Source organism: Hydra viridissima, unplaced genomic scaffold (genome assembly GCF_058129835.1).
Source record: "Hydra viridissima isolate aposymbiotic clone 2 unplaced genomic scaffold, HvirCarnegie_v1 scaffold_4, whole genome shotgun sequence".
Taxonomy (NCBI): Eukaryota; Metazoa; Cnidaria; class Hydrozoa; order Anthoathecata; family Hydridae; genus Hydra; species Hydra viridissima.
The window spans coordinates 7,595,526-7,622,313 of record NW_028324303.1 but is presented as its reverse complement, the minus strand read 5'-3'; the positions used below and the strand labels follow the sequence as shown (position 1 = coordinate 7,622,313).

The 26,788-nt window shown below is 31.7% G+C and overlaps 4 protein-coding genes, 1 long non-coding RNA gene and 1 pseudogene across 7 annotated transcripts in view; 5 read left to right on the top strand and 1 right to left on the bottom strand.

Moving 5' to 3' along the window:
* The window catches only part of LOC149889645 (uncharacterized), a 51,170-nt gene extending 44,087 nt beyond the window's left edge, over window positions 1–7,083 (bottom strand). The window contains exons 1-2 of the long non-coding RNA XR_016451567.1: window positions 7,003–7,083; window positions 6,770–6,854 (exon numbers count right to left, since the gene is read on the bottom strand). This is a non-coding gene — a long non-coding RNA (uncharacterized LOC149889645). The remainder of the gene's footprint in view (window positions 1–6,769; window positions 6,855–7,002) is intronic.
* Window positions 1,020–3,720, top strand: LOC145188713 (uncharacterized). Of its 3 annotated transcripts, none has more exons than XM_090084307.1 (5): window positions 1,020–1,287; window positions 1,631–2,285; window positions 2,360–2,792; window positions 2,869–3,163; window positions 3,271–3,720. In XM_090084307.1, the coding sequence occupies exons 2-5, from the start codon at window positions 1,653–1,655 to the stop codon at window positions 3,704–3,706; spliced, it is 1,797 nt and encodes a 598-aa protein (XP_089940433.1). In that variant the 5' UTR covers window positions 1,020–1,287; window positions 1,631–1,652; the 3' UTR covers window positions 3,707–3,720. The 3 variants fall into 3 exon arrangements, with proteins under 3 accessions (XP_089940433.1, XP_089940431.1, XP_089940432.1); XM_090084305.1 differs by having other exon boundaries at window positions 3,253–3,720; XM_090084306.1 differs by lacking the exon at window positions 1,020–1,287 and having other exon boundaries at window positions 1,520–2,285.
* A 2,255-nt stretch (window positions 7,084–9,338) lies between the features above and the next one.
* Window positions 9,339–10,764, top strand: LOC145185679 (uncharacterized; annotated as a pseudogene).
* Window positions 10,765–16,753: 5,989 nt separating this feature from the next.
* Window positions 16,754–21,123, top strand: LOC149889644 (uncharacterized). The gene is made up of 3 exons (XM_090085161.1): window positions 16,754–16,908; window positions 17,216–17,286; window positions 20,229–21,123. Exon 3 carries the CDS (start codon window positions 20,245–20,247, stop codon window positions 21,121–21,123), a length of 879 nt encoding a protein of 292 aa, XP_089941287.1. The 5' UTR covers window positions 16,754–16,908; window positions 17,216–17,286; window positions 20,229–20,244.
* A 30-nt stretch (window positions 21,124–21,153) lies between these two features.
* Window positions 21,154–22,578, top strand: LOC149889643 (zinc finger MYM-type protein 1-like). Its single transcript, XM_090084386.1, has one exon. The coding sequence runs from the start codon at window positions 21,154–21,156 to the stop codon at window positions 22,576–22,578; it is 1,425 nt and encodes a 474-aa protein (XP_089940512.1).
* Window positions 22,579–23,267: 689 nt separating this feature from the next.
* Window positions 23,268–26,090, top strand: LOC149889642 (zinc finger MYM-type protein 1-like). Its single transcript, XM_090085160.1, has 2 exons — window positions 23,268–23,780; window positions 23,934–26,090. Exons 1-2 carry the CDS (start codon window positions 23,268–23,270, stop codon window positions 26,088–26,090), a joined length of 2,670 nt encoding a protein of 889 aa, XP_089941286.1.
* Window positions 26,091–26,788: the final 698 nt, after the last annotated feature.

The following is a 26,788-nucleotide window of genomic DNA, read 5'->3' as shown; positions in this document are numbered from 1 at the left end:
TTAATAAACAGAGTGCAACAAAAATCAAAAATGAAAAATTAACACGATGGCGTTTAGAACTAGCTGATATTAATTATACAATCTCTTACAGGCCGGGGAACCAAAACATTGTAGCAGATGCCCTTTCAAGATGTTGCTCGACTATAAATAACACTAAAGCGTTTTACAATATCCATTCCCAGCCATGCCATCCTGGAGTTACAAGAATGATACATTACTGCAAAACCAGAAATCTACCATACTCCACCACAGAAATCAAACAATTAACAAACCAATGTACAACTTGCAATGAGCTCAAACCACGTTTTTACAAACCACCCACAGGTCGTCTCATTCAGGCAACAATGCCTTGGGAACGCTTATCGGTGGACTTTATTGGACCCTTACAATCCACTACAGCAAACAAATACATCCTCGTGGTGGTGGACTTTATTTGTTCACACTGACCATTGCCTTGGGGATGGTAAGAAGTGGTTCTAGTTTTAATTACTCCGTTCTTTTCAAGAAAAACTTTGATTTTTAAGCTTTCGAACTGAGTTCCACGATCTGTATGAATAGATGATGGTGGACTCACGCTACCCATTTGCATTCCTCTGTCAAGACATATCAGCTGACTGTTATACGACACCTTCTCAGCCTCTTTTCATTATTTGGTGCACCATCATCTATTCATACAAATCGTGGAACTCAGTTCGAAAGCTTAAAAATCAAAGTTTTTCTTGAAAAGAACGGAGTAATTAAAACTAGAACCACTCCTTACCATCGCCAAGGCAATGGTCAGTGTGAACGAATAAACGGAACAATACTAAAAGCTGTTAGTCTTGCTCTGAAAACCTTAAGTCTAGGAAAAGAGAAATGGGAAATAGTATTGCAAATGGCTTTGTCCTCCATAAGAGGACTTTTGTGTACCGTTACTAACGAAACAACCCATCAGAGGATGATGAACTTTCAACGCTCGTCAATAATAGTACTGTTTTACCTAACTTCTTAACAGAACAGGATGCCACAATCCTTTACAAACGTTAGGTACGAATGAAAGGAGATCCACTCGTTGACAGAGTTCAACTGCTAGAAACAATATCGCCCCACTACGCTCGAATAAAATTTTAAAATGGAAAAATTGATACTGTTTCAACAAACGACCTCGCCCCACTAGAAGACCTAAATCCCCCAACAGAATCAGTCCAACAACAATCCGGTGATTTGAACATTGAACAGATGATCATTAGCAACAATACCAACAATTCCATAAACAGAAACCAAGAAGAATTAAACAAAACCAACGAGGTAACTTCAAACCCATTAGTTGAGAATTCAATTATAGATAGTATCCCTTGTAATCAGTAGGGTGATTCTATTTTTTAGTTTGTCATGCAAACCTTTTCTAAAACATGAATAATTGTATTCTAAGAGCAACTAAATAAAAAATAATTAAAAATTTGAAAATTTTACTAGGTCAAAAAAAAAAGTTACTTTATGGAAATAAGACAAAATACTTAGGCAAAAAAATTGATAATTTGTATGATATTTTTTTAATTAGCTGAAGTTAATAGTGAATATAATATAAAACTAGCTTAACAATTATTGGTGGATTAGAAATAAAATAACTGTATTCCATTTTCTATTTTAGTTATAATTATATTTACCTAAATATGTCCCACATAAGTGCTAAAGGAGCATTAAAGAGAAAAGCAAACAACTTAACACCACCGTGTTCAAAGGAATCTCGGGAACTGCTTGCTTCAGCAGCGCCTTATGGATTACGGACTAAATCCTTAGCCAATTTCAAGACTATTCCAGAAGTCCGCCACATTCTTGGCTACTATCACCATCTAGCTGACACACGCCCCGCACCACCATCAAGAGCTGTTATGCAAATAATAGCAAAAGATTTGGAGCAGCTCTGGAATGTGAAATTTAGCATGCCCTCAGTATCCAGAGCTGGCATCACAAAAAAATTGAATGAAGTTGTGAATGCTTATAAATTAAGTTTGAAGAGAAAATCGAATATGGATTTTTTTATGCCATTTGATATCCTTAATAAAAATATAAAGCTGAAGAGGGAAGAGCAGATCTTCTATAATCATCAAATGGATGATAGAAAGAGCTGTGTATTAACCAGCCAAACAGTTGTTGAGCATCCTGCTAACAGGAAGTTGATACCAAAAAACACGGATCTTGATTATGTAGAGCAACTGTACACAGAGTCAAGCTCTGAAAATGATAATAACGTTGATGATTTTCAGCCTTTGTTTGAACGACCCAAACGGAAGTTTAAATCAAAGGTGAGTAATAATAATTTTTGGAAATAAAAAAAGTTTTTTTATTAAATTTATATTAATTTTACTTTTGGTTTAAGGCGATGCCAATTGCCATTATGTGCGCAGAAGCTGGTATCTCAACCCACAAAGGAGTTAGTGTAACTCGCTCATTAAGTTATTTCCATAGTGACATTCCAACTCCAAATCAATCGGCTATTTTCAAAGCTGGTAAAAGGTTGCAAGTCACAACTCTACTTAAACTTAAAGAAGCTTTGTCTGTTCAATTATCCTTTATATTACACTTTGATGGAAAAGGTGTGGCACCATATGATTATGGGATTAAAAAAGTGGAACGCATGGTCATTGCCCTTCAGTCTGATGGACCAATATTTTGGTACATTGGCCTCAAAACATTACATACTAGCGGAACTTCTGAAAATCTAGCCGCTATGATAACGGAAACATTGTTAGAGTATAATGTTGTGCATAAAATATCCCTTATAATTTGTGACACCTGCTCTGTCAATACAGGTTAGTAAAATTAAAATTATTTATTTTTAAATAATAAAAAAAATCCAATTAAATAAGTTATTCCATTTTACTTCAGGTGGATCTTATGATGGTTCTGGTGGAGTAGTAGGGATTTTAAGATCTCAGCTATTTAACAGGCCTGTTCCTTATTATGGATGCAATGCTCACATTTTGGACCTTGTTTTGAAAAAAATGGTAATTTTCCACTTGCCAACACCATCAAAATCGCCTACTCTAACTGACTTTAAGTTCATTCAAAAACTAAAAAATAAGTATCCGCAATTGAAAGAATCATACAATATCCTGCATAAAACACCTCATCCTCCTCCTACTGTAAAAACCTGGAGAGATGATTATAAGCTATTGGCTAGGTTTGTTTTATTAAAAATTATTATTTTCAATATCAATGATTTGTATATGTGATGAATGCGTTGATCCATTTTATTGTTTATTTTTCCAGGTTATGTATTGCATTTAGGCACTATTTGGACACCAATATTTTACCCAAACTGCAGCTACCAACGAAATTACCAAGTTCTCACTCAGCAAGGTGGAACAGCAGAGCAATATATGTCTTGTTAGGCTACTTTATACTTCCTGAAGAACGACCATTATTGAAAGAAATAGCTAAGTTTATTAGCTGTTCTTGGTCACTTGCATGGTTTAAAATGAGAGAGGAACCCAACTGGGAAAACTTAAAAGAAACTACATCAAGTTGCATTAAAGCCCAAGAAGCTCTGACAAGACATACTCTTGGTGTTAAAATCTCATTCAAGAATGTGCATCGAACAAATGAGGTAGCTGAGAGAGGACTCCGAGCTATGGACATCCGATGTTCCCGGGCTAAGTCTGATGATGCTCTTGAGAGACTTTTTTTAACAGAAATGTTTATGCAAATGTCGAATAAAAAATAACTTCACTTTATAAACTTTGTCGTATTTCTTTTGCTTATGTATAAAATAAAAAAAGACTAAAAAAAAGAAATAATTTTGTCTTATTTCCATAAAGTAACTTTTTTTTTTGACCTAGTAAAATTTTCAAATTTTTAATTATTTTTTATTTAGTTGCTCTTAGAATACAATTATTCATGTTTTAGAAAAGGTTTGCATGACAAACTAAAAAATAGAATCACCCTAGTAATCAGTCACCTACAACAGCGGTACCTAGTCAGCCTATACAGAAAGTTACTACTCCCGAGAATCTTAATAACATACCCTCAAGAACAGGACGCGTTACGAAGAGGACAAAGTATCTCGACGACTACTTTCTTTCCTAGTATAATATCAGAGGTTAAGTCTATACTCTCCGCCCTAAAACTTTCCTAACGTGGAGAAGACTGTTATAATTTAAGTAATAATGTAATATAACATTCATGACGTCACTTCTGAATATTTCTGACGTCTTCTGATTATTACAGTTATTAGTAACGCTATTTATAAAACCTATTATACATACGGTTACTAGTTACGCTATTTTATTATACGATAAATGTTTGTGTTTCTTGTATAGCCTTTTTTCTTATATTTGATAAAAGCCAAAATATACATGAGAGACTTTTTTATTATGGTTTACAACATATATATACATACATATATATATATATATATATATATATATATATATATATATATATATATACACTACCGTGCAAAAGTCTCCGCTCATTTGTAATATTTCAATAAAGTAACAAAAGTTTGCAAGAAAACTGCGTTTATTTTTAATTGTTTATTAAACAATGAATTAGACGGTAAATACAATACATTTTAGGATGATTTTAAATATATAAAATCAAGAAAATGTTAATAATAAAAAGTTGTAAATGTTAAATTTTATTTTCATCAATATGAGACCCCTTGGAGCGTATAACAGCAGCACATAATCTTGGCATTCGGGCTAATAATTTATTCATGGTTTCCGCTGTTATCTCATTCCAAGCTTTTTGCAAACGTTCCCATAGCATTTGCTGATTAATAAAAGATGTTTCACCTGCTTCTCTGATCTTCCGATCCAGTTCATCCCACAACTTTTCGATGGGTGATAGATCTGGTGATTGAGGAGGCCAAGTCATAATTTTGCAAACTTTTCCCCTTTCTTTTAGTTTCAAATAATTTTTGCATAATCCAGATGCATGTTTTGGATCGTTGTCCTGCTGCATGATGAATCCTTTCCCAATTATACGAATACCAGATGGAATCGCGTGCTTAACCAAAATATTATGGTACATGTGTTTATCCATGGTAGATGTGATTTTAACTAAATCTCCAGTTAACCCATTGCCAAAACATCCCCAAAGCATAATATTACCACCTCCATGTTTTACAGTACTTTGTATACATTGAGGAAGCACTCTTTCATTAGGTAAACGCCTAACATGCACGCGACGTCGGGTACCAAAAAGTTCGAACCTACTCTCGTCTGTCCATAGAACTTTCTTCCAATCTTCTAATCCCCAATTTTTATGCATTTTTGCCCATTCCAATCTTTTCTTCTTATTTACTGCCCTCAACAAAGGTTTACGTGCAGCAATGCGTCCAATTAAGTTGACTGATCTTAGTCTTCTTTTTACAGTATCAGTTGATACTGGCTTTACCCTTGTTTTGTTGAGTTCTGCTGTTAAAATTGTGGCTGGAATTTTTCTATTTCTTTTGCTGGACACAACAATAAACGTATCTTCTTGCCGTGATGTAACTCTTGGTCTTCCAGAACGTGATCTGTCACTGTTGGAACCAATATCATGCAATCGTTGTAGAGCATATCTCACACCTGATTCGGATATTTTTAACCTGGAAGCAATTTTTCTATATGAATAACCTTCTTCACGTAAAATACATATTTTGCCACGAAGTTCTTCACAATATTCTTTCTTTACTTTCACCATTTCTCAAATTCTTTATTAAATTCAAGACATTAAATGCGCACACTAATGCCATTTTCAAGTATAAATATAAACATAAGTCTATTAAAAGCAACCAATTAAAATTACTGAAAACATCCTTACCATGCCGGAAAGTATCATGCTACTGTCAAACCTAAGCTTACAAAAAATATTTTGGTTAAAACTTTTGTGCAGTTTTAAATTTAATAAAGAATACTGAAGAACTTTATATGTATTTTACGTGAAAAAGGTTATTCATATAGAAAAATTTCTGCCATGTTTTTAGCAGCAGAACTCAACAAAACAAAGGTAAACAAAATTATTTGAAACAAAAAGAAAAGGAAAAAGTATGCAAAATTATGATTTGGCCTCATCAACTTTTTATATTAACATTTTTTTCTTTTTATATATTTAAAATCATCCTAAAATGTATTGCATTTACTGTTCCTTGCAAATATTACACATGAGCGGAGACTTTTGCACGGTAGTGTATATATATATATATATACATATATATATACATATATACCCTGTTAAGTTGAACCCTGGATAAGTCAGACTTTTACTAAATCGGACAGATTTTCGATTTCCCTTGAACACTCTATACATACGTAGAGCTCGCTTAATTCTGACATTTTCTAAGTCTATCTATTCCCTTTGATATTTCATATATATATATATATATATATATATATATATATATATATATATATATATATATATATATATATACACTATAAAATATTATAAATAATTAATATTTTCTCCTACAGAAAAACCTTGACAATGGAAGCTATAATATACATAAAAAATTTTATGCAATGTATAAATGACAAATATTTAATTGGAACCTAACATTATAATAGATAGCAATTATTATAACAAATATTAAAACAATATCTTAATCACTTTTCTCAAAGGGCTTTTCTTGATTATCTCTAAAGGATTGGCTAATTATCAAAAGTATTTTTTTTTTTTTTTTTTTGAAATTTTAATAATTCATAAATGTACAAGTTTTAAGCCAGTAACATAAACATAAGCGGAGTAACACTAACATAAACATCTTTTGTATGTTAAATTAAAATTATGTAACTTTATATACCTATTTTTTTGGTTTTGATATACCTCATCAACATTTGAGGTATCTTCTGCATATCTGCATTTTTCTTTTGCTTCAGATTCTGTATCTAAATTTTAAAAAGTAATTATGATAATTTTTGATGTATCAAAATTTCATTTTCAAATTTCAATAATTATGATTAAATGCTTAAATAAATTTATAAAAAATTATCAAAATTATTACTTTACTATCTTTGAGAATATTATACAAACTACCTGCAGTTGACAAAATTCTTTCTGAAAACCTAAGCCATCCAACCTCAGGTTCTTGACATATTGATTTAGCTAGTTCAAATTGCATGTAAAACTTTGTAAAATTTTCAACTTTTTACTAAAGAAAGAAAAAGAGAAAAATTTATATAAAAAAAAATAAAAATAGTTATAACAACTTTTTATATAGAGTTTCATAAAAAACATAAAACGAGAAAACGATTATAACTTTAATTTATACGTTTTATATTGTAAAAACTTTTTTTGCACATGGTAAGTTGCAAATGGCGAAAATGGTCTGATTGCATAGATTTTTCCGCATATTATTTTCACCAATGGGTCCCTAATTGTAGGTATGTTAGCAAAATTTTTAAACTATTAAGCTATTTAATTATTTTACATCATTGTAAAGAGCTTTAAGTCAGTATAACGATGGTGAAAATTTCATAAAAAAACTAATGATTCTACTAAAAGTTATGCCCACTTAAGTGACAAAAGTTCATTATAAGGAATGCTTAAGAAAACTGCAACCAACTTAAAAAATTAGCGTTCTAATTGGAAACCCGTAAAAATCCCAGTTACTAATTGGAAACCCGTAAAAATCCCAGTTTTCTTAGCCCTTATAATCACCACATGCGGCCCATATCACTATTTTTGCTAAATTTTTCAAACGTACGGGACCCGTCTGGAAACCAGAACACAAACCCTTCTAAATCCCGTTCCCGTAAGCCCAGTTAAAAACCATACGGTACCCGTCTGTCAATGTTGGCTGGGTTTAATAATTATCGATTTAAAATTTATCCACAAAATTTATAGAGATTGATTGGTCACTTGAGATTTAATTAATAAAAGCCGCATTGAACAAGTGAGCAATACGCGTATTTCATTAAACCCCACATGTATCCGTTTTCGTTTTTATCTTATAACTTTTTTCCCTGAATAGCAAATGTAATTTTGAAAAAAGATTCTTGACCAGCGTAAAAAGTTTTACCAGAATACTTATTAAGTTCGATGATATCAAATTTAATTTCCGAGAGTTTTATGTCTATTTTTCAAAAAAAGAAAAAAAGTATCATATCGCTTTCGAAGACTTAACAAATTATAAAAAAAACTTTTTTTAAAAAATTAATGTTTAATATCATCTTATTCAGAAAAAAAGTCTCTACAACAAAATCAAAAAATATTTGCAAAAAGTTTATTCAATATATAATTAGGAGCAAAAGAATAAGCGTAGTCATAACTATTTCATTCTACCCTCTATTTCATTCTACCCTGTTTTACTATACTCTACGAAAAACTGACATGGCTTTCACATAAAAAAAAAAGAAAAGAAAAACCTCTACTAATTTTCAAAACGCGTGGAAATTCTTTAAAAAAAACGCCTTTATCCCAATAAATAAATATTTTAAGTAAAGTAAGTAAAAAAGCTTGGAACCAATAAATATATATTTTTATCAACCAGTTAATTTAATTAAGTTTAATGAGTTTAAATTATTGATTCGTACAAATAAAAGACAAAATTTTTGTTCAAATTAATTTTGGAGTAAATCCATAATAAAAGCATGCAGCAATGCAGCAATTCAGCAAGTTCCTTTTATTGTCGTTCTTTCTTTATAATTTCCCTCGCCGAAAGAACGTTTGCCGACATTTCATACTATTTTTTCCTTTACAATATGGCTCTTCTAAAACCAACTATGGATGAGTTCGACTCTATTTCTCTTACACAGATTAGAGCACGATTCATGAACAACTTGGGCTCCACAATCCTATGGTGCAGAGAGCATGGTTTACTGGCAGTCTCTATGAATTGTAACGTATGTGGCGTACCTTGCACACAGCAAAATTATGTGCGAGCAGTGGATAAAGTAGTTTGGAGATGCCCCATTAAACGTTGCCGCAGAACGTCAAGTATCAGAAAAGGAAGTTTTTTCAAAAACTCACACTTGGAATTGTGGCAGGTTATATCAATAACTTACATATGGTGTAGAAGTGCTGACTCAAGCCGAGGCATGTCTTTAGAAGAGGTCAAACACGAACTGAGAATAGGCAGCGATCATTCGGTTGTTGACTGGAATCAATTTTGTCGAGACACTTGTGTTTCATATTTTATAAATAATCCAGAACAAATTGGTGGACCAGGTTGTGTTTTGGAAATAAATGAATCTTTATTTTCTAAGAGGAAATACGAAATTGGTCAATTAGTTCCACAACAATGGATATTTGGAGGATATGAGCCAGAAACAAAGAAAGGTTTTTTAGTTCCTGTTGCGAATCGTGACGCCGCTACATTGCTTTCTGTAATACAACAATGAATTCGTCCTGGTTCAATTGTGTGGAGTGACATGTGGGCTGCTTACAATAACTTACCAGCCTTAGCATATCAACATGACACCGTCAACCATAGACTTCATTTTGTTGATCCTCACACAGGAGTTACTACGAACCATGTGGAAGCAATGTGGTGTCGAGCCAAATCGAAATTAAAAGCTATGATGGGGCCTACTAATCGTGAAATGATTCTGGATTACTTATCAGAGTTTATGTGGGTACAACGATTTAATGAACATCGCTTCTTTCACTTTTGGACTCAAATTGTAGCAAGTTATCCTGTGTAAAATCTGAATGCAAAAATGCAAAGTGAATTTATTCTAAAAATGTTGAATCTATATACATGTAAATAAATTAAAAAAAAAAAAAAGTCTATTTTCTTGTGTTCTTGTAGCATACGTTTTTTTGGTCATTAGCTACGTCTGAGCAGGCTCGAGAGAAATAAAAGAAAATTACGCAATATTTAAAATAAGTACTTATACGATGAAAACCACCCATTCACTTCAGCTACCGTGATATGGTTTTTAAAATTGCAAATATTAGCGTTTTTAATGGGATTTTTAAAACTTTTACTTCGAATTAGAGCACTTTCCATTGATTTTAAAGTCTATGTTTTTATATTTTTCTGAATCAGCATGAAATTCTCTATCATAATCAATTATAAAAAAAGGGAGGTGCGAAAGTGCAGTAGCGCCCAGTTCATCAAGTTGCAAACAGTTCATCTGAGTTTACTGGGCTGTTTCATGCAAGATGGTTTCTGAAAGCACCATTTGCAGCCTCTTCTCCTTGCTTAGATTTATGTTCAATCAAGGACATGATCAAGTATGAGTCATTTAATAAAACAATTTCAACTGCAGCAATTAAGAGTTTTAAAAATCATTTATGGTTTCTTACAGAACGAAATGTTGTACTTGCTATATGCGATGAAATGCTAGACAATAACATAAGAGAAAAAATCACCAAAAAGTTATTTTTATACCCTAATCCTTCAAGATTAACATTGGCAAAACTACTTTTTCCAAACATTAACATAACAAAAATTCCAGATTATGGGAACTGGTTGGACCTCAAAGTTGGATTCTAATTCAATAGCTAAGTATATCTGCAATAGAAACAGAATGGATGCAAGTTAGTTCAAAGTAAATTTTTCTCTTAATTGATTTAATTCATTAATTTTTTTAGCAAATAAAATATTTAAAAATGCATGTAAAAATTTATTTTAGAGATTGGAATAAATTTTCAGGATATCGAGTCCTAAAAAAAGTCATAGAAAAGTTAACTGTAGTAAATGATTGTGCTGAGAGAGGAGTAAAACTTATCCAAGACTTTACACACATGTGCCAAGATGAGGAATTAAAGCAATGTTTGATGCTTTCAATTTCAAGTCACAGACAAAAATTTTCAGCCAATACTAAAGATAAGTTGTCAAAAATTATTTAAAATGTGTTATGTAATTATTACAATGCTTATGTGATTGTTAAATTGTAAAAAGTTATCTAATTTCATAAATTTATGTCAAGTTGACATAAATTTATGTTAAGTTATATGATAAAAAAAAATAATTTTTAAAACATGATTTTAAAGTAAAACTTTTAAAAAATTGTAACTTATTTATAAATGTGCTTAAAAAAAGCTTTCTAAACCCACAGATATGCATAACTATGCATCACATGATAAGAAAGCTATCCCTAATTGTATATTTCTTCTGCTGTCGATAGCTAGATATTAAGTCTAATATTACATAAAAACCGGATTTTTTTGGGAAACCAAGTCAAAGTTTTAAGATAAAAAAACTAACAAAACAATACCCAAAGCTGTCCTAATAGTTTCTATTTTGCTGAATTATTGTTTTAATTGATCACACAAATGTCCCTATTCACTTAAACAAAAAAAAAAACAAAACAAAAAAATGAATTAAGGGCGTTTTACTACTCATAATATGACTTTTTGGGGCAAAAATAAAATTTTTTGAGCCCGTTGAGCGGGGGTCTAAAATTTGAGCAAATAAGTTAAAATTTGTTTTTTATTGATCATAGAGTACACCCACAGCACATGGAAAACAGTGCCTTTTGATTTTCAAAAATAAGGGGCATTTGACCCACCCTAATATATATATAATATATATACAGTATTGGACAAAACACTTGCAACTAACATCGAACAATGCTAAAAAGTGTTCCTAATTTCACATGTCTTAAAAACGAAACGAACTATACTACCACAGCAAACAGTTTAGGAGTCTGGAGTCATAGCATGCCATGACATGAGCAATCAGCTGACAGGTGACAGGCAGCTGATTGCTCATGTCATGGCATGCTATGACATTCACAGGCAGACTTTCGTTGACAAGTGCCATTTCGCAGCGGACAAAACAAGTGCAACTTTTTTGGTTTGTTTCATTTTCTAAAGTCACGGAAGTTTTTTAATAATTAAAGGAAATATCCAGAAGTTTCCAGAAGCATGCAGAAGCTTCCAGAAGTTTCCAGAAGAAGCATCTGGAAGCATCCAGTAGCCTTCAAGTGACTTCAAGTGCAAAAGTAGCTCCCGACAGTCTAGGATTGGAACTAAGAAAGAAAATTATTGGCGATTACGTAAGTGGAATGTCACAAAAAAGTATTTGTGATAAATATCGCGTGAAAAAATGGACCGTATCAAGACTATGTTCCAAATATCGTTCTACGGGGAAGTTGGCAGCAGATAACAATGGTGGAAGACCGCGTTCCACCACTTCTAGAGAGGATTCTATGATCGTCAGATCCGTCAAGAAGGATCCCTGAATATCATCAGTCGAGATACAAAAGCAATTAGAGCTGCCTGTATCGGACCGAACAATCAGACGACGTGGTGTTGAAACCGGATTGTTTTCTCGACGCCCTGCAAAGAAACCGCTGATTTCACTAAAAAACCAGAAGAAAACACTCCTGTTTGCTACATCTCATATTGACTGGAATGTGCAGAAATGGCAAACTGTCCTGTTCAGTGATGAATCGAAGTTCAACATCATTGGGAGCGATGGCATTTGCCATGTACGTCGACCGGCCGGAAAACGCCTCGATTTACGTTACTGCCATAAGACCGTGAAGCATAGTGTAGGCAATGTAATGGCCTGGGGGTGTTTTTCTGCTAACGGTCTAGGTCCAATACATCGAAACGATGGAATAATGGACCGTTTCATGTATAAATATATCCTGAAAGATGTTATGTTACCTCATGTTGAATGGAATATGCCAATAAAAAGAGTTTTTTAGCAAGACAACAATACGAAACACACTGCAAAAGTAGTCAAGCAGTGGTTTCAAGACAACCACCTATCAGTGATGGATTGGCCGCCTCAATCTCCGAATCTCAACCCTATCGAGAACCTGTGGGAGATCATCAACCGCAGAATTAATTGTGAAGGTGTTCGTTATAAGGATCAACTGTTTGAACAAATCCAAAAGGCCTGGGCAGCGATTCTACAAAGTTTCATTGATCACCTGATCGAATCTATGCCTCGAAGATGCAAGGCTGTGATCGACAACAAAGGATTCGCCACAAAATATTGATAACGAAATACAGCTTGGTCAACATTTTGTCGAGTTGCACTTGTTTTGTCCAGAAGAAAATCAACTTTTTTTAATACTTTTGATTAATTTATTAATTTTCGTGTACAAATAATGAACTTTGTGATGAATAAAACTTGAAGAACTTTGTCTCTAAACAGTTACATAGTTATTTCTCTAAATTGAAAAAGTGCAGCACTTTTATATAAAGAAACTAAATTAGCATTATTTGGTTGCAAATGTTTCGTCCAATACTGTATATATATATATAGATAAATAATATATATATATCCTGTTAAGTTGAACCCTGGATAAGTCAGACTTTTACTGAATCGGACAGATTTTCGATTCCCTTTGAACACTCTATACATACGTAGAGCTCGCTTAATTCTGACATTTTCTAAGTCTAGATATCTATCTATTCCCTTTGATATTTTACACACACACACACACACACACACACACACACACACACACACACACACACACACACACACACACACACACACACACACACACACACATATATATATATATCATAGTCATAAGAAATAGCATAGTCATAATATATAGTCATAATATAACTAGTCTGGAAACGCGGGCCGTTTTCTAAAAACACTTAAGAGCTATTGTCTGAGAAATGTAGGCAAAATAAACAAATTTTGGAAGTGATGTCTTCAAATTGCACTCATTTTTAGATATTTTGTAAAAAACAATGAAAGTAGGCCACTGGTAATTTTTTTTTCTAAAATTTTTATTAATTTCGGAGATATTGGGTCCCAAAATTTGGCCCGTTTTGAGAAAATTTTGCGCATGGAGTGCAATTGCTACTTTGAGGGGTAGTTTTAGCAACATGAATATGAAAGAAACATTTCTTTTTAACTATTTTACTAATCTGGTTAAACTTTTACAATAAAAGTAAAAATTCAACATGATTACATTTTCAGTAGTCTAGAAATCGTTGTCCGAAACCACAACATGAAAAAAAATCCATGTGCTCGGGTGATAAAAAGCCTACAAAAATCCTAGAAGTAGCCTAATTTTGCCAACTTTTTAACTAAAAAAATACCCTAGCAACGGTATAGATATAATTAGCAAAGGCTACTTTACAGCCTTATAAATTAGTACAGCTATTAAAAATATTAATATAATGCTTTTTTTAAAGGAACTGTACAAAAGAACTTGAAAAAAACACATATAGCACTTAAAATAAAAACAAATAAAAATTATATATAAATAAATACAATGTTCTATCTAATATAATATATTATATCAGGTAGAACATTGTATTTATATATATATATATATATATATATATATATATATATATATATATATATATATATATATATATATATATATATATATATATATATATATATATATATATATATATATATATATATATTAAATGACGACATCTTGTATGAGAGTTGAATAAATTTAATATATGAACTTCAATAAATACGAATTCTCTCAATACTAATTTTTTATTTTATTTAAGAAATTTTCGCTAGATTATTGATATTAGCATCTTCAGCTTTAATTACAAATTATTAATTAAATTAAATTACAAACAAACTTTAACGGTAATGTCACTTTTTAATGGCTCCTTTAAACTTCGCTATAATTGGGCTTCTTTAATATTACGTAGGTATAAAAAGTATGGCGTCCAGAATTGCGTTTTTACATATTGACCGTCATCTAAATTCATACCTCCATTTTTAGGTCCGCATTTGTTGAACTGGATTTCGATTGCCTCTCGAACTTTTCTTTCAAATTTTTTGGGTTCTACTTTTAGCGTCTTTACTTGATCCCATTTTATATTACATGAACATTTAATTTTATGATGGCCAATTGCAGATTGTTCTCATTTTTCTTCAAAAACATTTTTTTGGTGTTGTTTTGTTCTTGTTGCTATTTTCATTTTTGTTTCGCCGATGTATTTTTGTTTACACTCGCATTCTATTAGGTATAATCCGGGATGGCTATTTGATGGTAGTTTTGTTTTGTTGCGCGAAGTTAGCAAAGATTTAAGATTTGCACTGGATTTAAAGACTGCCCTGTAACCTGCTTTCCTGAAGATTTTTCGAAGTTTTGGTGATAATACTGGGATCCACGGTAGTGATATAGGTGGCATAGTTGCTTTGTTGTTAGATAAAACTATTTCATTATTTGAGTGTCGTTTTTTTATAACAATATTTGCAAGATCTTGTAATTTCTTCTTTTCGTATCCATTTTCAGCAAACACATTTATTAGGAAATCGATTTCTTTATTTAAAAATTTTTCAGAGCAAATTGATAAAGCTCTATGAATAAATCCTTTAAATATTCCTTCTATGATTTTTGGATCGTGGTTTCAATTGGGTTTAACCTGAATATTTGTTAATGCTTTTTTTCGATGTATGTTAAAATCATATTTACCTTTTTGATTATTTGTTATTTGGATGTCTAAAAAATTTGATCTTTTGTTTTCATCTTCCAATTCAATTGTGTATTTGATGGCATGATTTTGACTGTTTAATATTTGTTGAAAACGGATGGCATTATCTTTATTTGTAAATCTTGCGTGGCTATCATCTACGTACCTGAAAAACGATTTTATTTCTAACGGTGGATTAGAATAAAGCGCAATGTTAATTGCTTTATTTTCAAAAAATTTAGGAAACCTTCCGCAAGTACAACTATGAGTGAAAGTCCTATTGGACCTGAATCTACAAGTTCATGAATTTCTTCATTCCATAAAAAATAACATTTATATAAACACAGTTCTATTAGTGATTTTATTTCTGAAACGCTTAGTTTTGTTAGTTTATTTAAATTTGGGAAGTGCTCTAACATATCAAGAAGAATTTTTGTAGCCTCTCCCAGAGGAATTGATGGATATAAATTGACAACGTCACAAGATACTTGTATTTCATCATTTAATATATATCAAAGTTTAGCTGTTTTTACAAAATTTGACGAATTTTTTAACTTTGTTTTGTTTTTATCTAAGATTGGTAAAAATATATTTACTAGATATTGTGATATTCCATAACTTGGTGTCCCGATGGTTGAAATTACTAATCGCATAGGGTATGATTTTTCCGGTTTGTGCGCTTTAATTACACCATACATACGTGGCGGTACTGGGTCGCTTGGGTAAAGACTTTCATATTCTTTTTTGGTAAATCGCCCTTTTTTATTCAATTTTGATATGTAAGTTCTAATTTTAGTAGCAAATGTAATGGTAGGGTCCTCTTTAATTATCTTTGTTTTGCCAATCTCTTGACGAATTTTGTCAATGGCTTTGTTGTGTTCTATTCTAACAAAGCCTGCTCCTTTATCAAAAGAGTATATATCAATGTTTTTGTCTTCTTTTATTTGTTTTAATGCTTCCCTCTGTTTATAATTTAAGTTATTGTTTTTTTGCGGTTTAAGCATTTTAAGTTGCCTCAACACGTTTCTGCGTAAGTCTTGTGAACTCTCAATTTTGTTGCAATACTCTAGTTTTAAGGCAGTGGATTCTGTTATTGAAATAATGTCTAAATAGGGTATATTTTGTATAGTTGGAACAAATTTAGGTCCTAGTTCTAAAAGATTTCTGTGGTTTTCAGGTATTTCCGTTTCACATAGGTTTAATACAACATCTTTAAGAAATGAAGGAGTCTCAGCTTTTTCTTTTAAATTTATATTAACAAAAACAAAAGAACAAGACAACAAGGCAACAAGAACAAAACAACACCAAAAAAATGTTTTTGAAGAAAAATGAGAACAATCTGCAATTGGCCATCATAAAATTAAATGTTCATGTAATATAAAATGGGATCAAGTAAAGACGCTAAAAGTAGAACCCAAAAAATTTGAAAGAAAAGTTCGAGAGGCAATCGAAATCCAGTTCAACAAATGCGGACCTAAAAATGGAGGTATGAATTTAGATGACGGTCAATATGTAAAAACGCAATTCTGGACGCCATACTTTTTATACCTACGTAATATTAAAGAAGCCCAATTATAGCGAAGTTTAAAGGAGCCATTAAAAAGTGACATTACCGTTAAAGTTTGTTTGTAATTTAATTTAATTAATAATTTGTAATTAAAGCTGAAGATGCTAATATCAATAATCTAGCGAAAATTTCTTAAATAAAATAAAAAATTAGTATTGAGAGAATTCGTATTTATTGAAGTTCATATATTAAATTTATTCAACTCTCATACAAGATGTCGTCTATATATATATATATATATATATATATATATATATATATATATATATATATATATATATATATATATATATATATATATATATATACTTGTATTTATTTTATATATTAAACAGAACATTTTATTTTTTTCACTTGTAGATAGAACAAGATAATACTGAGGGGACGAATGACTGCCGACTTAGTGTGATATTTTTGTTAATGACTACTTGGTAAATACCATAGTTTACTTGAGTTACATAACATAATTTTTTTCAGTAGTTTTCAGTAGAAGAATTAAAATTTGTTAGTAAAAACTGCATTTTTTTAAATATTAGTCAATAAATAATTATCAATAAACAAAATATGTCAGAGAGAAAGAATAAAGTCAGTTCTTATGAGAAATATATATATTTTAATAAAGAGAAGACTTCTTGTGGTCTTTTTAAGCGTTGGAACAAAGATAAAATTTTTTAAGTTAATGAATTAACTGCTCACATAACTAATTATTTACAAGCTTTAAAGGTATGAATAATATTAGAGTATTATTTGCTTTTTTATTAAAAGAAACAGGATTTCTTACTCTATAGGTGGAAAATCTAACGTTACTGTTTTATAGCCACTACCGACAAACCAGTGGAATGAAAAAACCTTGATTGAAAGCCGACTACAAACTTATCTTTTACGCTATGACTCATTATGGTCGTACCATCGTTTTTCTTTTGGTATTAGCTGGAATCAGCCAAACAGTTGTCAACACCCAAGGCATGAATTTCAAATCGGTAAAAAAGCACCAAAAATTAGATCCATCATTTTTAATACCATTGCTGCTATTAATGAAAAGAGTTTATCACTTCCTGTTGGAGCCGCAATTTGCTTCAGCCACCTAAAAAGTATTTTTACAGGTAACAGTATTGACATGTTAGAACCAGCTCCAACACCAATAAAGTCTTGATTTCCTGCTGATGGCATATATGTTCCAGATATAACAATCATTTCAGATGAAACTATCGAAGAATTAAAAAAGCAGCTAGTTCTTTGTGTGAAGCAATTAGAGCAAGTCCACTGTCCTTTCAGATAAATCAAGTTCACCAGCAGCTGAGGACAATTTTAAAGCCAAGTGAATATGTGACAACTCAACAAATTCGATCATTATTCTGTAGGCAAGTAAATTGTATATTTACAAATACCCAAAGTATGTATGCTAAAAAATGTGACTTTTTTCTTTTCTTGGATCTTGAGATAAATATTTATAAAATGAAATTCAGCTGCTAACTCCTTTGCAAACAGCAGAATTTCAACTTGGTGATTGGATTGTTGTTCCATAGCTTATGTAATGGTATCCTGCAATAATTAAAAATGTAAGAAGTTTTAACACTATAATATTGTATTTTTGTGTATTAAGATCTATTACAAAATTATTGGTTTATTAACCAGATTAACTAATTTCAAGGAATATTTAGGAAGCAGCAATGATTAGACGTTACTTTACCTCAACCATTAGGTCAATGATGATGGTATAACTGTTTCTTGTATGGAATATTCTGTTACACCTGGAAAGAACTGCTTCAAGTGGCCAACCAAAGAAAATATTTTCCAATGTTCGTCTCTTGACATTGTTTGTATGATTGATGCACCAACACTAACTAATCAAAGAGGAGATTATTCACTCTCAAAAGATGATATTGACAACGTGGAGATTTAGATTGGCCATTAGTAAATTTGTTATATTTTTTTGGTAATTCTTAGAAAACTGTATTTCCCATCAGTTTTAAACGGAAAAAAAGGATCTTGAAGTTTAATGATTCTTTCATTGATATAGTTAAAAAAAAATTCTGTCCTATTCATGTTGCTAAAACTACTCCTCAAAGTAGTAATTGCACTCCATGCGCAAAATTTTCTCAAAACGGGCCAAATTTTGGGACCCAATATCTCCGAAATTAATAAAAATTTTAGAAAAAAAAATTACCATTGGCCTACTTTCATTGTTTTTTACAAAATATCTAAAAATGAGTGCAATTTGAAGACATCACTTCCAGACTTTGCCTAGATTTCTCAGACAATGGCTCTTAAGTTCCTCTCTATACTAGTGCTCAGCCTACTTTAAAGTGCATCAAATTTTAAACATCGCATATTGCTATAATCTAGTTGTATTTGCTCTGGGATAAACATTGATATGCCAGGAGCAAATTGTGCTATCTTTGGTTGTACAGTTTCAAGAAACCATGTTGGAGTGTCTATATTTTGTATTCCAACTAAATATGACGAATATAGCATAAACTGGAGACAGAAGTTACTAAATATAGTTACACGTGACAGAGTGATTGACAAAGGATTAAAAAGTCAAATTGAAAAAAGGAATCTTTATATTTGTGAACAGTGGCGGAACTACTGGACGTAGGACCCTGCGTTGCGGGGGGGCCTACCAGCTTTAGGGGGCCCTCATATAAAAAAATTTATACTCTCAATAATATTTATACTATAAAACTCTTTTCCGCAGGTATAGTGGGCCCTAAAATATAAAACTTGGATAAAAAAAATGTCATCCATCGTATTAAAATATATTGTTCAAAAATTTATTTTTGTATTGCAGTGCGTAGTTTACATTTAAACGAAAAGTTTTAACCTTTTTAAAATTGCATACGCCATTGAGAAATAAAGTACGATTATCAGCTGCGAACTGCCAGATGTTATTGTATAGTTAATTTTTATACCGTTATGTTGTGTTTGTGTATGAACTAGACAATTAGACTGAATTCGGTAAAAGTAATAATTTGTTGCGTATAAATTTTTTTTAAACTGTAAGAAGTTCTTCAATTTATAAGTTCTTAGTTGCATATTCAATATTTTTAAAATATAAACAATATTATTTATGTCGTTGCATATCAATGATAACGATTCTATAATCCTTGTTGCATATACAAATTAACTTTTAAATGTATGTTCTCATTTTCAATTTTATATTAAATCTTCCGTTGTATTAAGTTAACTTTTCATTTCTTATTTTATCTGAATTACTAGTCTCCAATTTATTTAATCGTGTTACGAATAATAAAGTATTGTTGCACGAGAGTTTATTACTTCACTGATATATTTAATAAAAGGTAATTAATAAATTTGTAATAATTAAAAATTTTACAACAGGTACTGAATTTATAAATTTGTAATAATTTAGATTTTGACTCATAATAATGGAAAAGAAATTAAGTAGTACAAGCGGTGCAGCAAAAAGAAGAAATTTAAAAGAAACAAAAGCTACTTTAGCTAAATTGCCGAAGCTAACAACGTTTTTGAAACCAATCGAAAAGCGAGCGGAAACGGAAGTGGAAAGTCAAAACTCTGCAGAAGTGGTATGTATAAATCAGTCAGTAGAACATGATGATATCGAAGAAAACATTGCTACTGGTAATAAAAATGTGAACGAAGAAGATGTGAATAGGTCTCCGAGAAACCACCGAAATGAAGACCAGGAAGATTCAAACTCTGATACGAATGACGCCATTGAACAAATTAATTTAGAAAAATCAAGTGAATTATTTTCTACTGACATTGCAAATTTTCATGGTAAAATACTAATAAAAGATATTAAGAAAATAATTGTATTATCGGAATCGTGTCGGCCAAAAGGTCCTTTTATACGCGACCCCTTGCAAGAAAACCGTAGGTTTTCCAAGAAATATTTTAAAACTACCACAAAATATGGATCTATAGAAAGAATGTGGCTTTGCTATTCCCCAAAACTTGATGCCGTTTATTGTGAGCCTTGTTGGCTTTTCTCAGAAGAACGAAAAGCAAAGGGTAACTGGCGTGAGCATGGTGTCAGAGATTGGCGTGGTCTTTCTAAAAAAATTAAAATTCACGAAAATAGTCAACAACATATATTTGCTTGTTGCATTTATGAAAAATGGCAACATAATGAAACAATTGATAAAAATATAGAAGAACAAATACGATACCAAGTCTTAGAGCGGATAGTAAATATAAGATTAGCACTTTGTAAAAATTCTTTGGCTTTTCGTGGTCATCGTGAATCATTTGACAATGAATATAATGGTAATTTTTTAACCTAAGTTCAACTTTTAGATAAATATGATAATGTTATGAAGCAAGTTTTGAGTATGTCAAATGGATCTATAAAATATTTAAGCCATCAAATTCAAAATGAAGTCATACATTGCCTTGCAACACATTTAAAAGCCACTCTTACTGCTGATATTAATAGTTCACCTTTTTATTCAATTATAATGGATACAACACAAGATATTACTAAAAGAGATCAGCTCAGTCAAGTATTTAGATACGTAAAAATTATTAAAAATGAAAAAGATGAAGCCACATCAATTGAAATTAAAGAAGTTTTCTTGGGATTCACGGAAATATATAACCACACTGCTGCTGGACTACATGAAGAAATTTTAAATCTGTTAGAAAAACATCATATAAAATTAAGTAACTGCAGGGGTCAAGGTTATGATGGTGCGAACGTCATGAGTGGGATATACAATGGGGTTCAGGCCCTTTTTAAGAAAAATCAACCCAATGCTATGTATATGCATTGCGCAGCTCATAATTTAAATCTTGTTATTAACGATGCGGTTAAATGTTGTGTTGAAGTTGCTTCATTTTTTGTAATGCTAGAAGATGTGTATTCATTTTTCGGAAATAGCATAAACAGGTGGGATCTACTATCCAAATATACAGGAAAATCACAAATAACATTAAAAAGGTTAAATCCAACGCGATGGGCAGGACGATATACTTCTCTTTTCGCCGTTAAAATTCGCTTTCTTGATATAATGAAAGCTCTTTCCGAGATATCAATAACAAGTACAAAACGTGAAGAACGCGAAGAAGCAGTACGAATACAAAAAAATATGAGCAGTTTCGAATTTGTTTTTTTATGCGTGCTTTTGTCTAAAATCCTTAATGAGGTACATATACCATCAAAATTGCTGCAAACTAAAAGTTTAGATCTTACGGCAGCTTCAGGTTCTCTAGAAAATGCCAGCAAAAATTTAAAACAATATAGAAAGATGTTTGATTCAGCAAAACTTGAAGCGGTAGAAATAGCGACTACGTGGCAGATTCCTGCAATATTTTTTCAAAAAAGAAGAAAAATTGTGAAAAGGCATTTTAACGAATTATCTACAGATCACCGTTTTGATAGTAGTGAGGAAATTTTGGACGTCGTTATCAACCAACTCGACAATAGATTTAAAGGAATGCAAGAAGTGGTACAATTATTTTCCTGCATCCATCCAAATAAATTAATGGTAATGAAAGAACGTGAGATCATAAGCTGTGCAGAAGCCATTCAGAGAAAATATAGTGAAGATATAACAACTGAATTTCCGCTGCAAATGGTTATGGTAAAGTCAATGCTACACGATGAAATATCAAAAATATCATCTATACGTGAATTGGCTGACCTTTTAATAGTAAAATTGTCAACTATAGCTGCAAGCGTTCAGGGGCGTCGCCTTGGAGGGGGTAGGGGGGGGGAGTCTCCCCCTCCCAGAATCTAAAAAAGAGAAAAGTTGGGAATTTCCTTGCCGAGAGTTGGGACAGTTGGGAAATAGGTGATAAAATCAAAAAATACTTTCTAGTTAAATAAAATTAAAATGTTTGCAAAAATCCATCATCCATCTAATTCTTTTTTGACTTGGACAAATAAACTTTACGTTTATTAAACGACTTATGGCTGTTTTCCACAAGACGAAATAAATTGTGGAGTCATAAAGAAGAGCCCTTTTGATTTCCGCGTTGTTTTTTTTTTCACGCTACTTTTTTTTTGTTATCAACAATAAAAATGGCAGCTGAAAGTTTATGCTGTATGTTTGACTAAAAGCAGTTATTCTTTTTTTTTTCATACTTTCTACTTTGAAACGTGAATATTTATTTCCATGAATTGATTTCAACATTTGTCTTATTTAATGTTTATAAAAGTTATCACACTTATTAAGAGTGATAACTTTTATAAACATTAAATCAGTTAAAAATTACGGTAAATTATAGTATCTGCATTTGTTTTCCAGCACTAACTATGAAAAGCAAAAGATATAAATTACAATGTTTCGTATGCAAAGCAGTATTTAACAACGACTATAAAACCAGTCATTAAAGATCCGTTCATGGTGGTAGAAAGGTTCATATACAAACAGTGGGAGCCCCAGAGAATCCTTTTCTAGCCTCCTTAGCTTCAAAAAAACGAAAAATGGTACCTCAGAATGCTGGTGATGATGTCGAAGTGGATGATGAAATAAAAAGTAGTGAACATACAAAGTTAGACTTGATAATAATTGAAACATCGACTTCAACATGTAGTATATCCATAGAAGAAGAATTAACATCTTCTGATAAAAAATTTGAAGAGGATGCAAGTTCAAAAATTCAAGATAATGATGCAAGAGGGGAAAACTTGGGTTATGTTGTAGTCCAGGAACAAGCAGAGAAACTTACAGAACTAAATTCTAAATCAGATCATTTAAACCAGTTTCCTGACCGAGATGAAAAGGATGACATGAATATTATTAACTTGGATACTTCTGAAGTAAGCAGTGAAACAACAAGTTGGACTTTGCTCATGGGGAATTTGGGTGTTTTAATAGATAATCTTAAAGATTGTAATGACATTTATAAAAAATACTGTAAAGAATTAGTAAATGAAAAATTCGCTGCGATTGAAATTGTAAATGCAACAAGTTCTGTGGTGGAAATGTCAAAAAATGTTTTGAAAATGGGAAATGCTTTTTTAAGAAAACTTGATATCAAAGCTCAAAGTATTATAATTGACAAATCAGATTCATCAGCATTGATAAGCCATGACCCAGGATTACGTCCACATACAATTACAGATAATCAAAAATCGTATTTAATCCAGTTAGGACCACACCAACCAAAACTTGCTAGTTTCCCAAGTGACGGTAAAAATAGATTTAATCCCCAGTGGTACAAAGAGTTTGAACATTTAGAATACAGTACCCAGAAGGATGCCACATTTTGTTTTGTCTGCCGGCTTTTCCCTAAGGTATTTGGAAAGAAGGGAAAAACTGAAGATGCTTGGATAAATGTTGGGGTAAGATCTTGGTCCAAGATGAAAAGCTATGGGAAAGAAAAACTTGGAAAGCTTCAGGCACACTTTACCTCTCAAGCACATAAAGTTGCATTAAGTGAATATTGTCACTTTCTTATGAAAAAAGGTCATATAGATCACCTTATTGATAAATCCAATAGACTTGCTCTTATAGAAGAGCAAAAAATAGAGGTACAGAATAGAAAAACTGTTGAAATTCTTATTGATACATGCAAGACTTTAGGAAGCCAAGGGCTAGCGTTTAGGGAATCGGACAGTGCTAATCAAGGTAACTTTGTTGCAGTAGTGAATCTTATCTCTTGCCACAATCCCACACTAAAAGCCTGGATTGAAGATAGAGCCCTTCGTCCATATAGAGTTACATACACAAGTCCATCGTCTCAAAATGAAATGATTAGTTTAATTGCAACTGAATTAAAGGGAAAGATCATAGAAGAAATTAATAGCTCCAATTTTTTTTCCGTGATGGCCGACACTACTCCCGATATGTCACATAAGGACATAATGAGTATAGTTGTGAGAACAGCCAGTGAAAACGGTGAGATTCGGGAAAGGCTTTTGAAATCCGTTGAATGCACTGATAAGACTGGAAAAGGGATGGCTGAGCTAATTTTATCTTCTTTACATAAAGAAGGCATTGACACATCAAAGATGGCTTTTCAGTCGTATGATTACGCGAGTTCAATGTCTGGACAATTTAAAGGAGTACAAAAGTATATAACAGAAGAAGTTGGCCATAATGTACCCTACATACCTTGTCAAGACCACAGAACAAACACTGCTCTTGATCATGCATGCAATGTTAATACTTTAATACGAGAATTGTTTAATGTCCTCGAACAGTTGCATGTTTTCTTCACATCAAGCACAAAAAGATTTAGTCATTTAAAAGAAAAACTGGAAGACATTGACAGTGCACTACAGCTTGTAAACCTGTCTAGAACAAGATGGACCGCACGAGCAAAATCTGTTAAGGCTTTAAATCAGTGTTTAGAGAAGGTTGTTGATCTTCTTCAGAGCATCTCAAATAATAAGATTTTTGATACTAACACAAGAACTAAGGCAATGGGACTTCTGAAAAAAGTAACAACTTTTGATTTCATTATTACTCTTTTCTTCATGAAGAATATCATTGAGAAGATAAAAATATTAACAGAAATCTTAGAAAGTCCAAACTTCAATGTTATCGACAGTATAAATGTAATTGAAAGTACTGCCAAGAACATACAAAATATCAGTAACGATACAGATGCTATGAATAATTTGATTGAAAGTGCAGTAATATTTTCTAGGAAATTACACATTGATGCAGAAAATGATTACGAACGACACCATAGATTAATAGCAATGGAGATGAAAGCTTTTTACCGGAAAGAATTCAAAGAGGTCATAGACTCTCTAGCCATGGGTTTAACAGAAAACTCGGCAGCATTAAAGGAAATATTTGCCCCTATCACCAAAATTTTTAGTTTTCCTTTAAATAAGGATAATTTGAGTATTAAAAACTTAACAAAAGCAAACAAACTTTTTCCTCCTGGATACAAGGATCATATTCCAGACGTTCATGTGCTGAAAAGCCAGATGGAAATTTTGATAGATATCTGTTTAGAAGAAGGTCATGAAGATTTTAAGTCATCAAGAACACCAGCTAAGACGCTGCAAGACATTTTGTACCATGTTGTGAAGTTAAAGGATATACTGAAACAAGCCCATAAATTATGCATTTTTGTAATCACAGCTGCTTATGGTGTAGCATCAAATGAGCGTTCATTCAGTCAACTCAAGATTGTAAAATCACATCTGAGAACAACAATGAGTGACGAGAGATTGGATAGCCTCATGCTACTAAAGTGCGAAAAAGAACTTTGTAAAGGAGTTAACCCCGAACATCTTGTTAAACGATGGGTTCAATTGAAGAAACGTCATATTAAAGTCAAACAGTAGACAAAAAATGATAGTGATGATAAAATATTGTGCGTATAAGTTTTGAAATAAAATAATATTTTCCATATTCCTTTGTACTAATTCATTTCCGTAAAATTTTAAACTGCTATATATGCTGCCAAAATGGTTTGTAAAGTTTATTGGATTTGTAAATTGTAACATTTTTTTGGACTGATACAGTTTCACTATGAATGGGTAAAACCTTTAGACGTTTTTTGAATTGAATATTTTGTATAAATGTAAAGGAAGCTATGTTTTGTTAAAAGAAGTCAATAAATACTGATAATTGGCAATTCATGAAAGTGAGTGCAATGTAGTATAACAATCAGTAGATTTTGTAAATAGGACAAAAATTGATTTTTTGAATTCTTAAATTATAAAAAACAGTTGTGAAAACTATGTTAAGCAGTTGGGAAAAATAAGGTTCTCCCCCCCCTGGAATTTTCTCACGCAACGCCACTGCAAGCGTTCCACAAGTGATAACAGCATTGTTATTGTTTCTTACATTACCTGTTACTGTTGCATCAGCTGAACGTTCTTTTTCGAAACTTAAAATAATAAAAAATTATTTACGAAATACCATTGGTAAAGAACGTTTAAGCGACCTTGCAATAGTTTCTATTGAGGCAAAAGCGGCTGGAAAAATGGAAATGAAAAACATCATTACCGATTTTGCCAATATGAAATCAAGGAAAGAA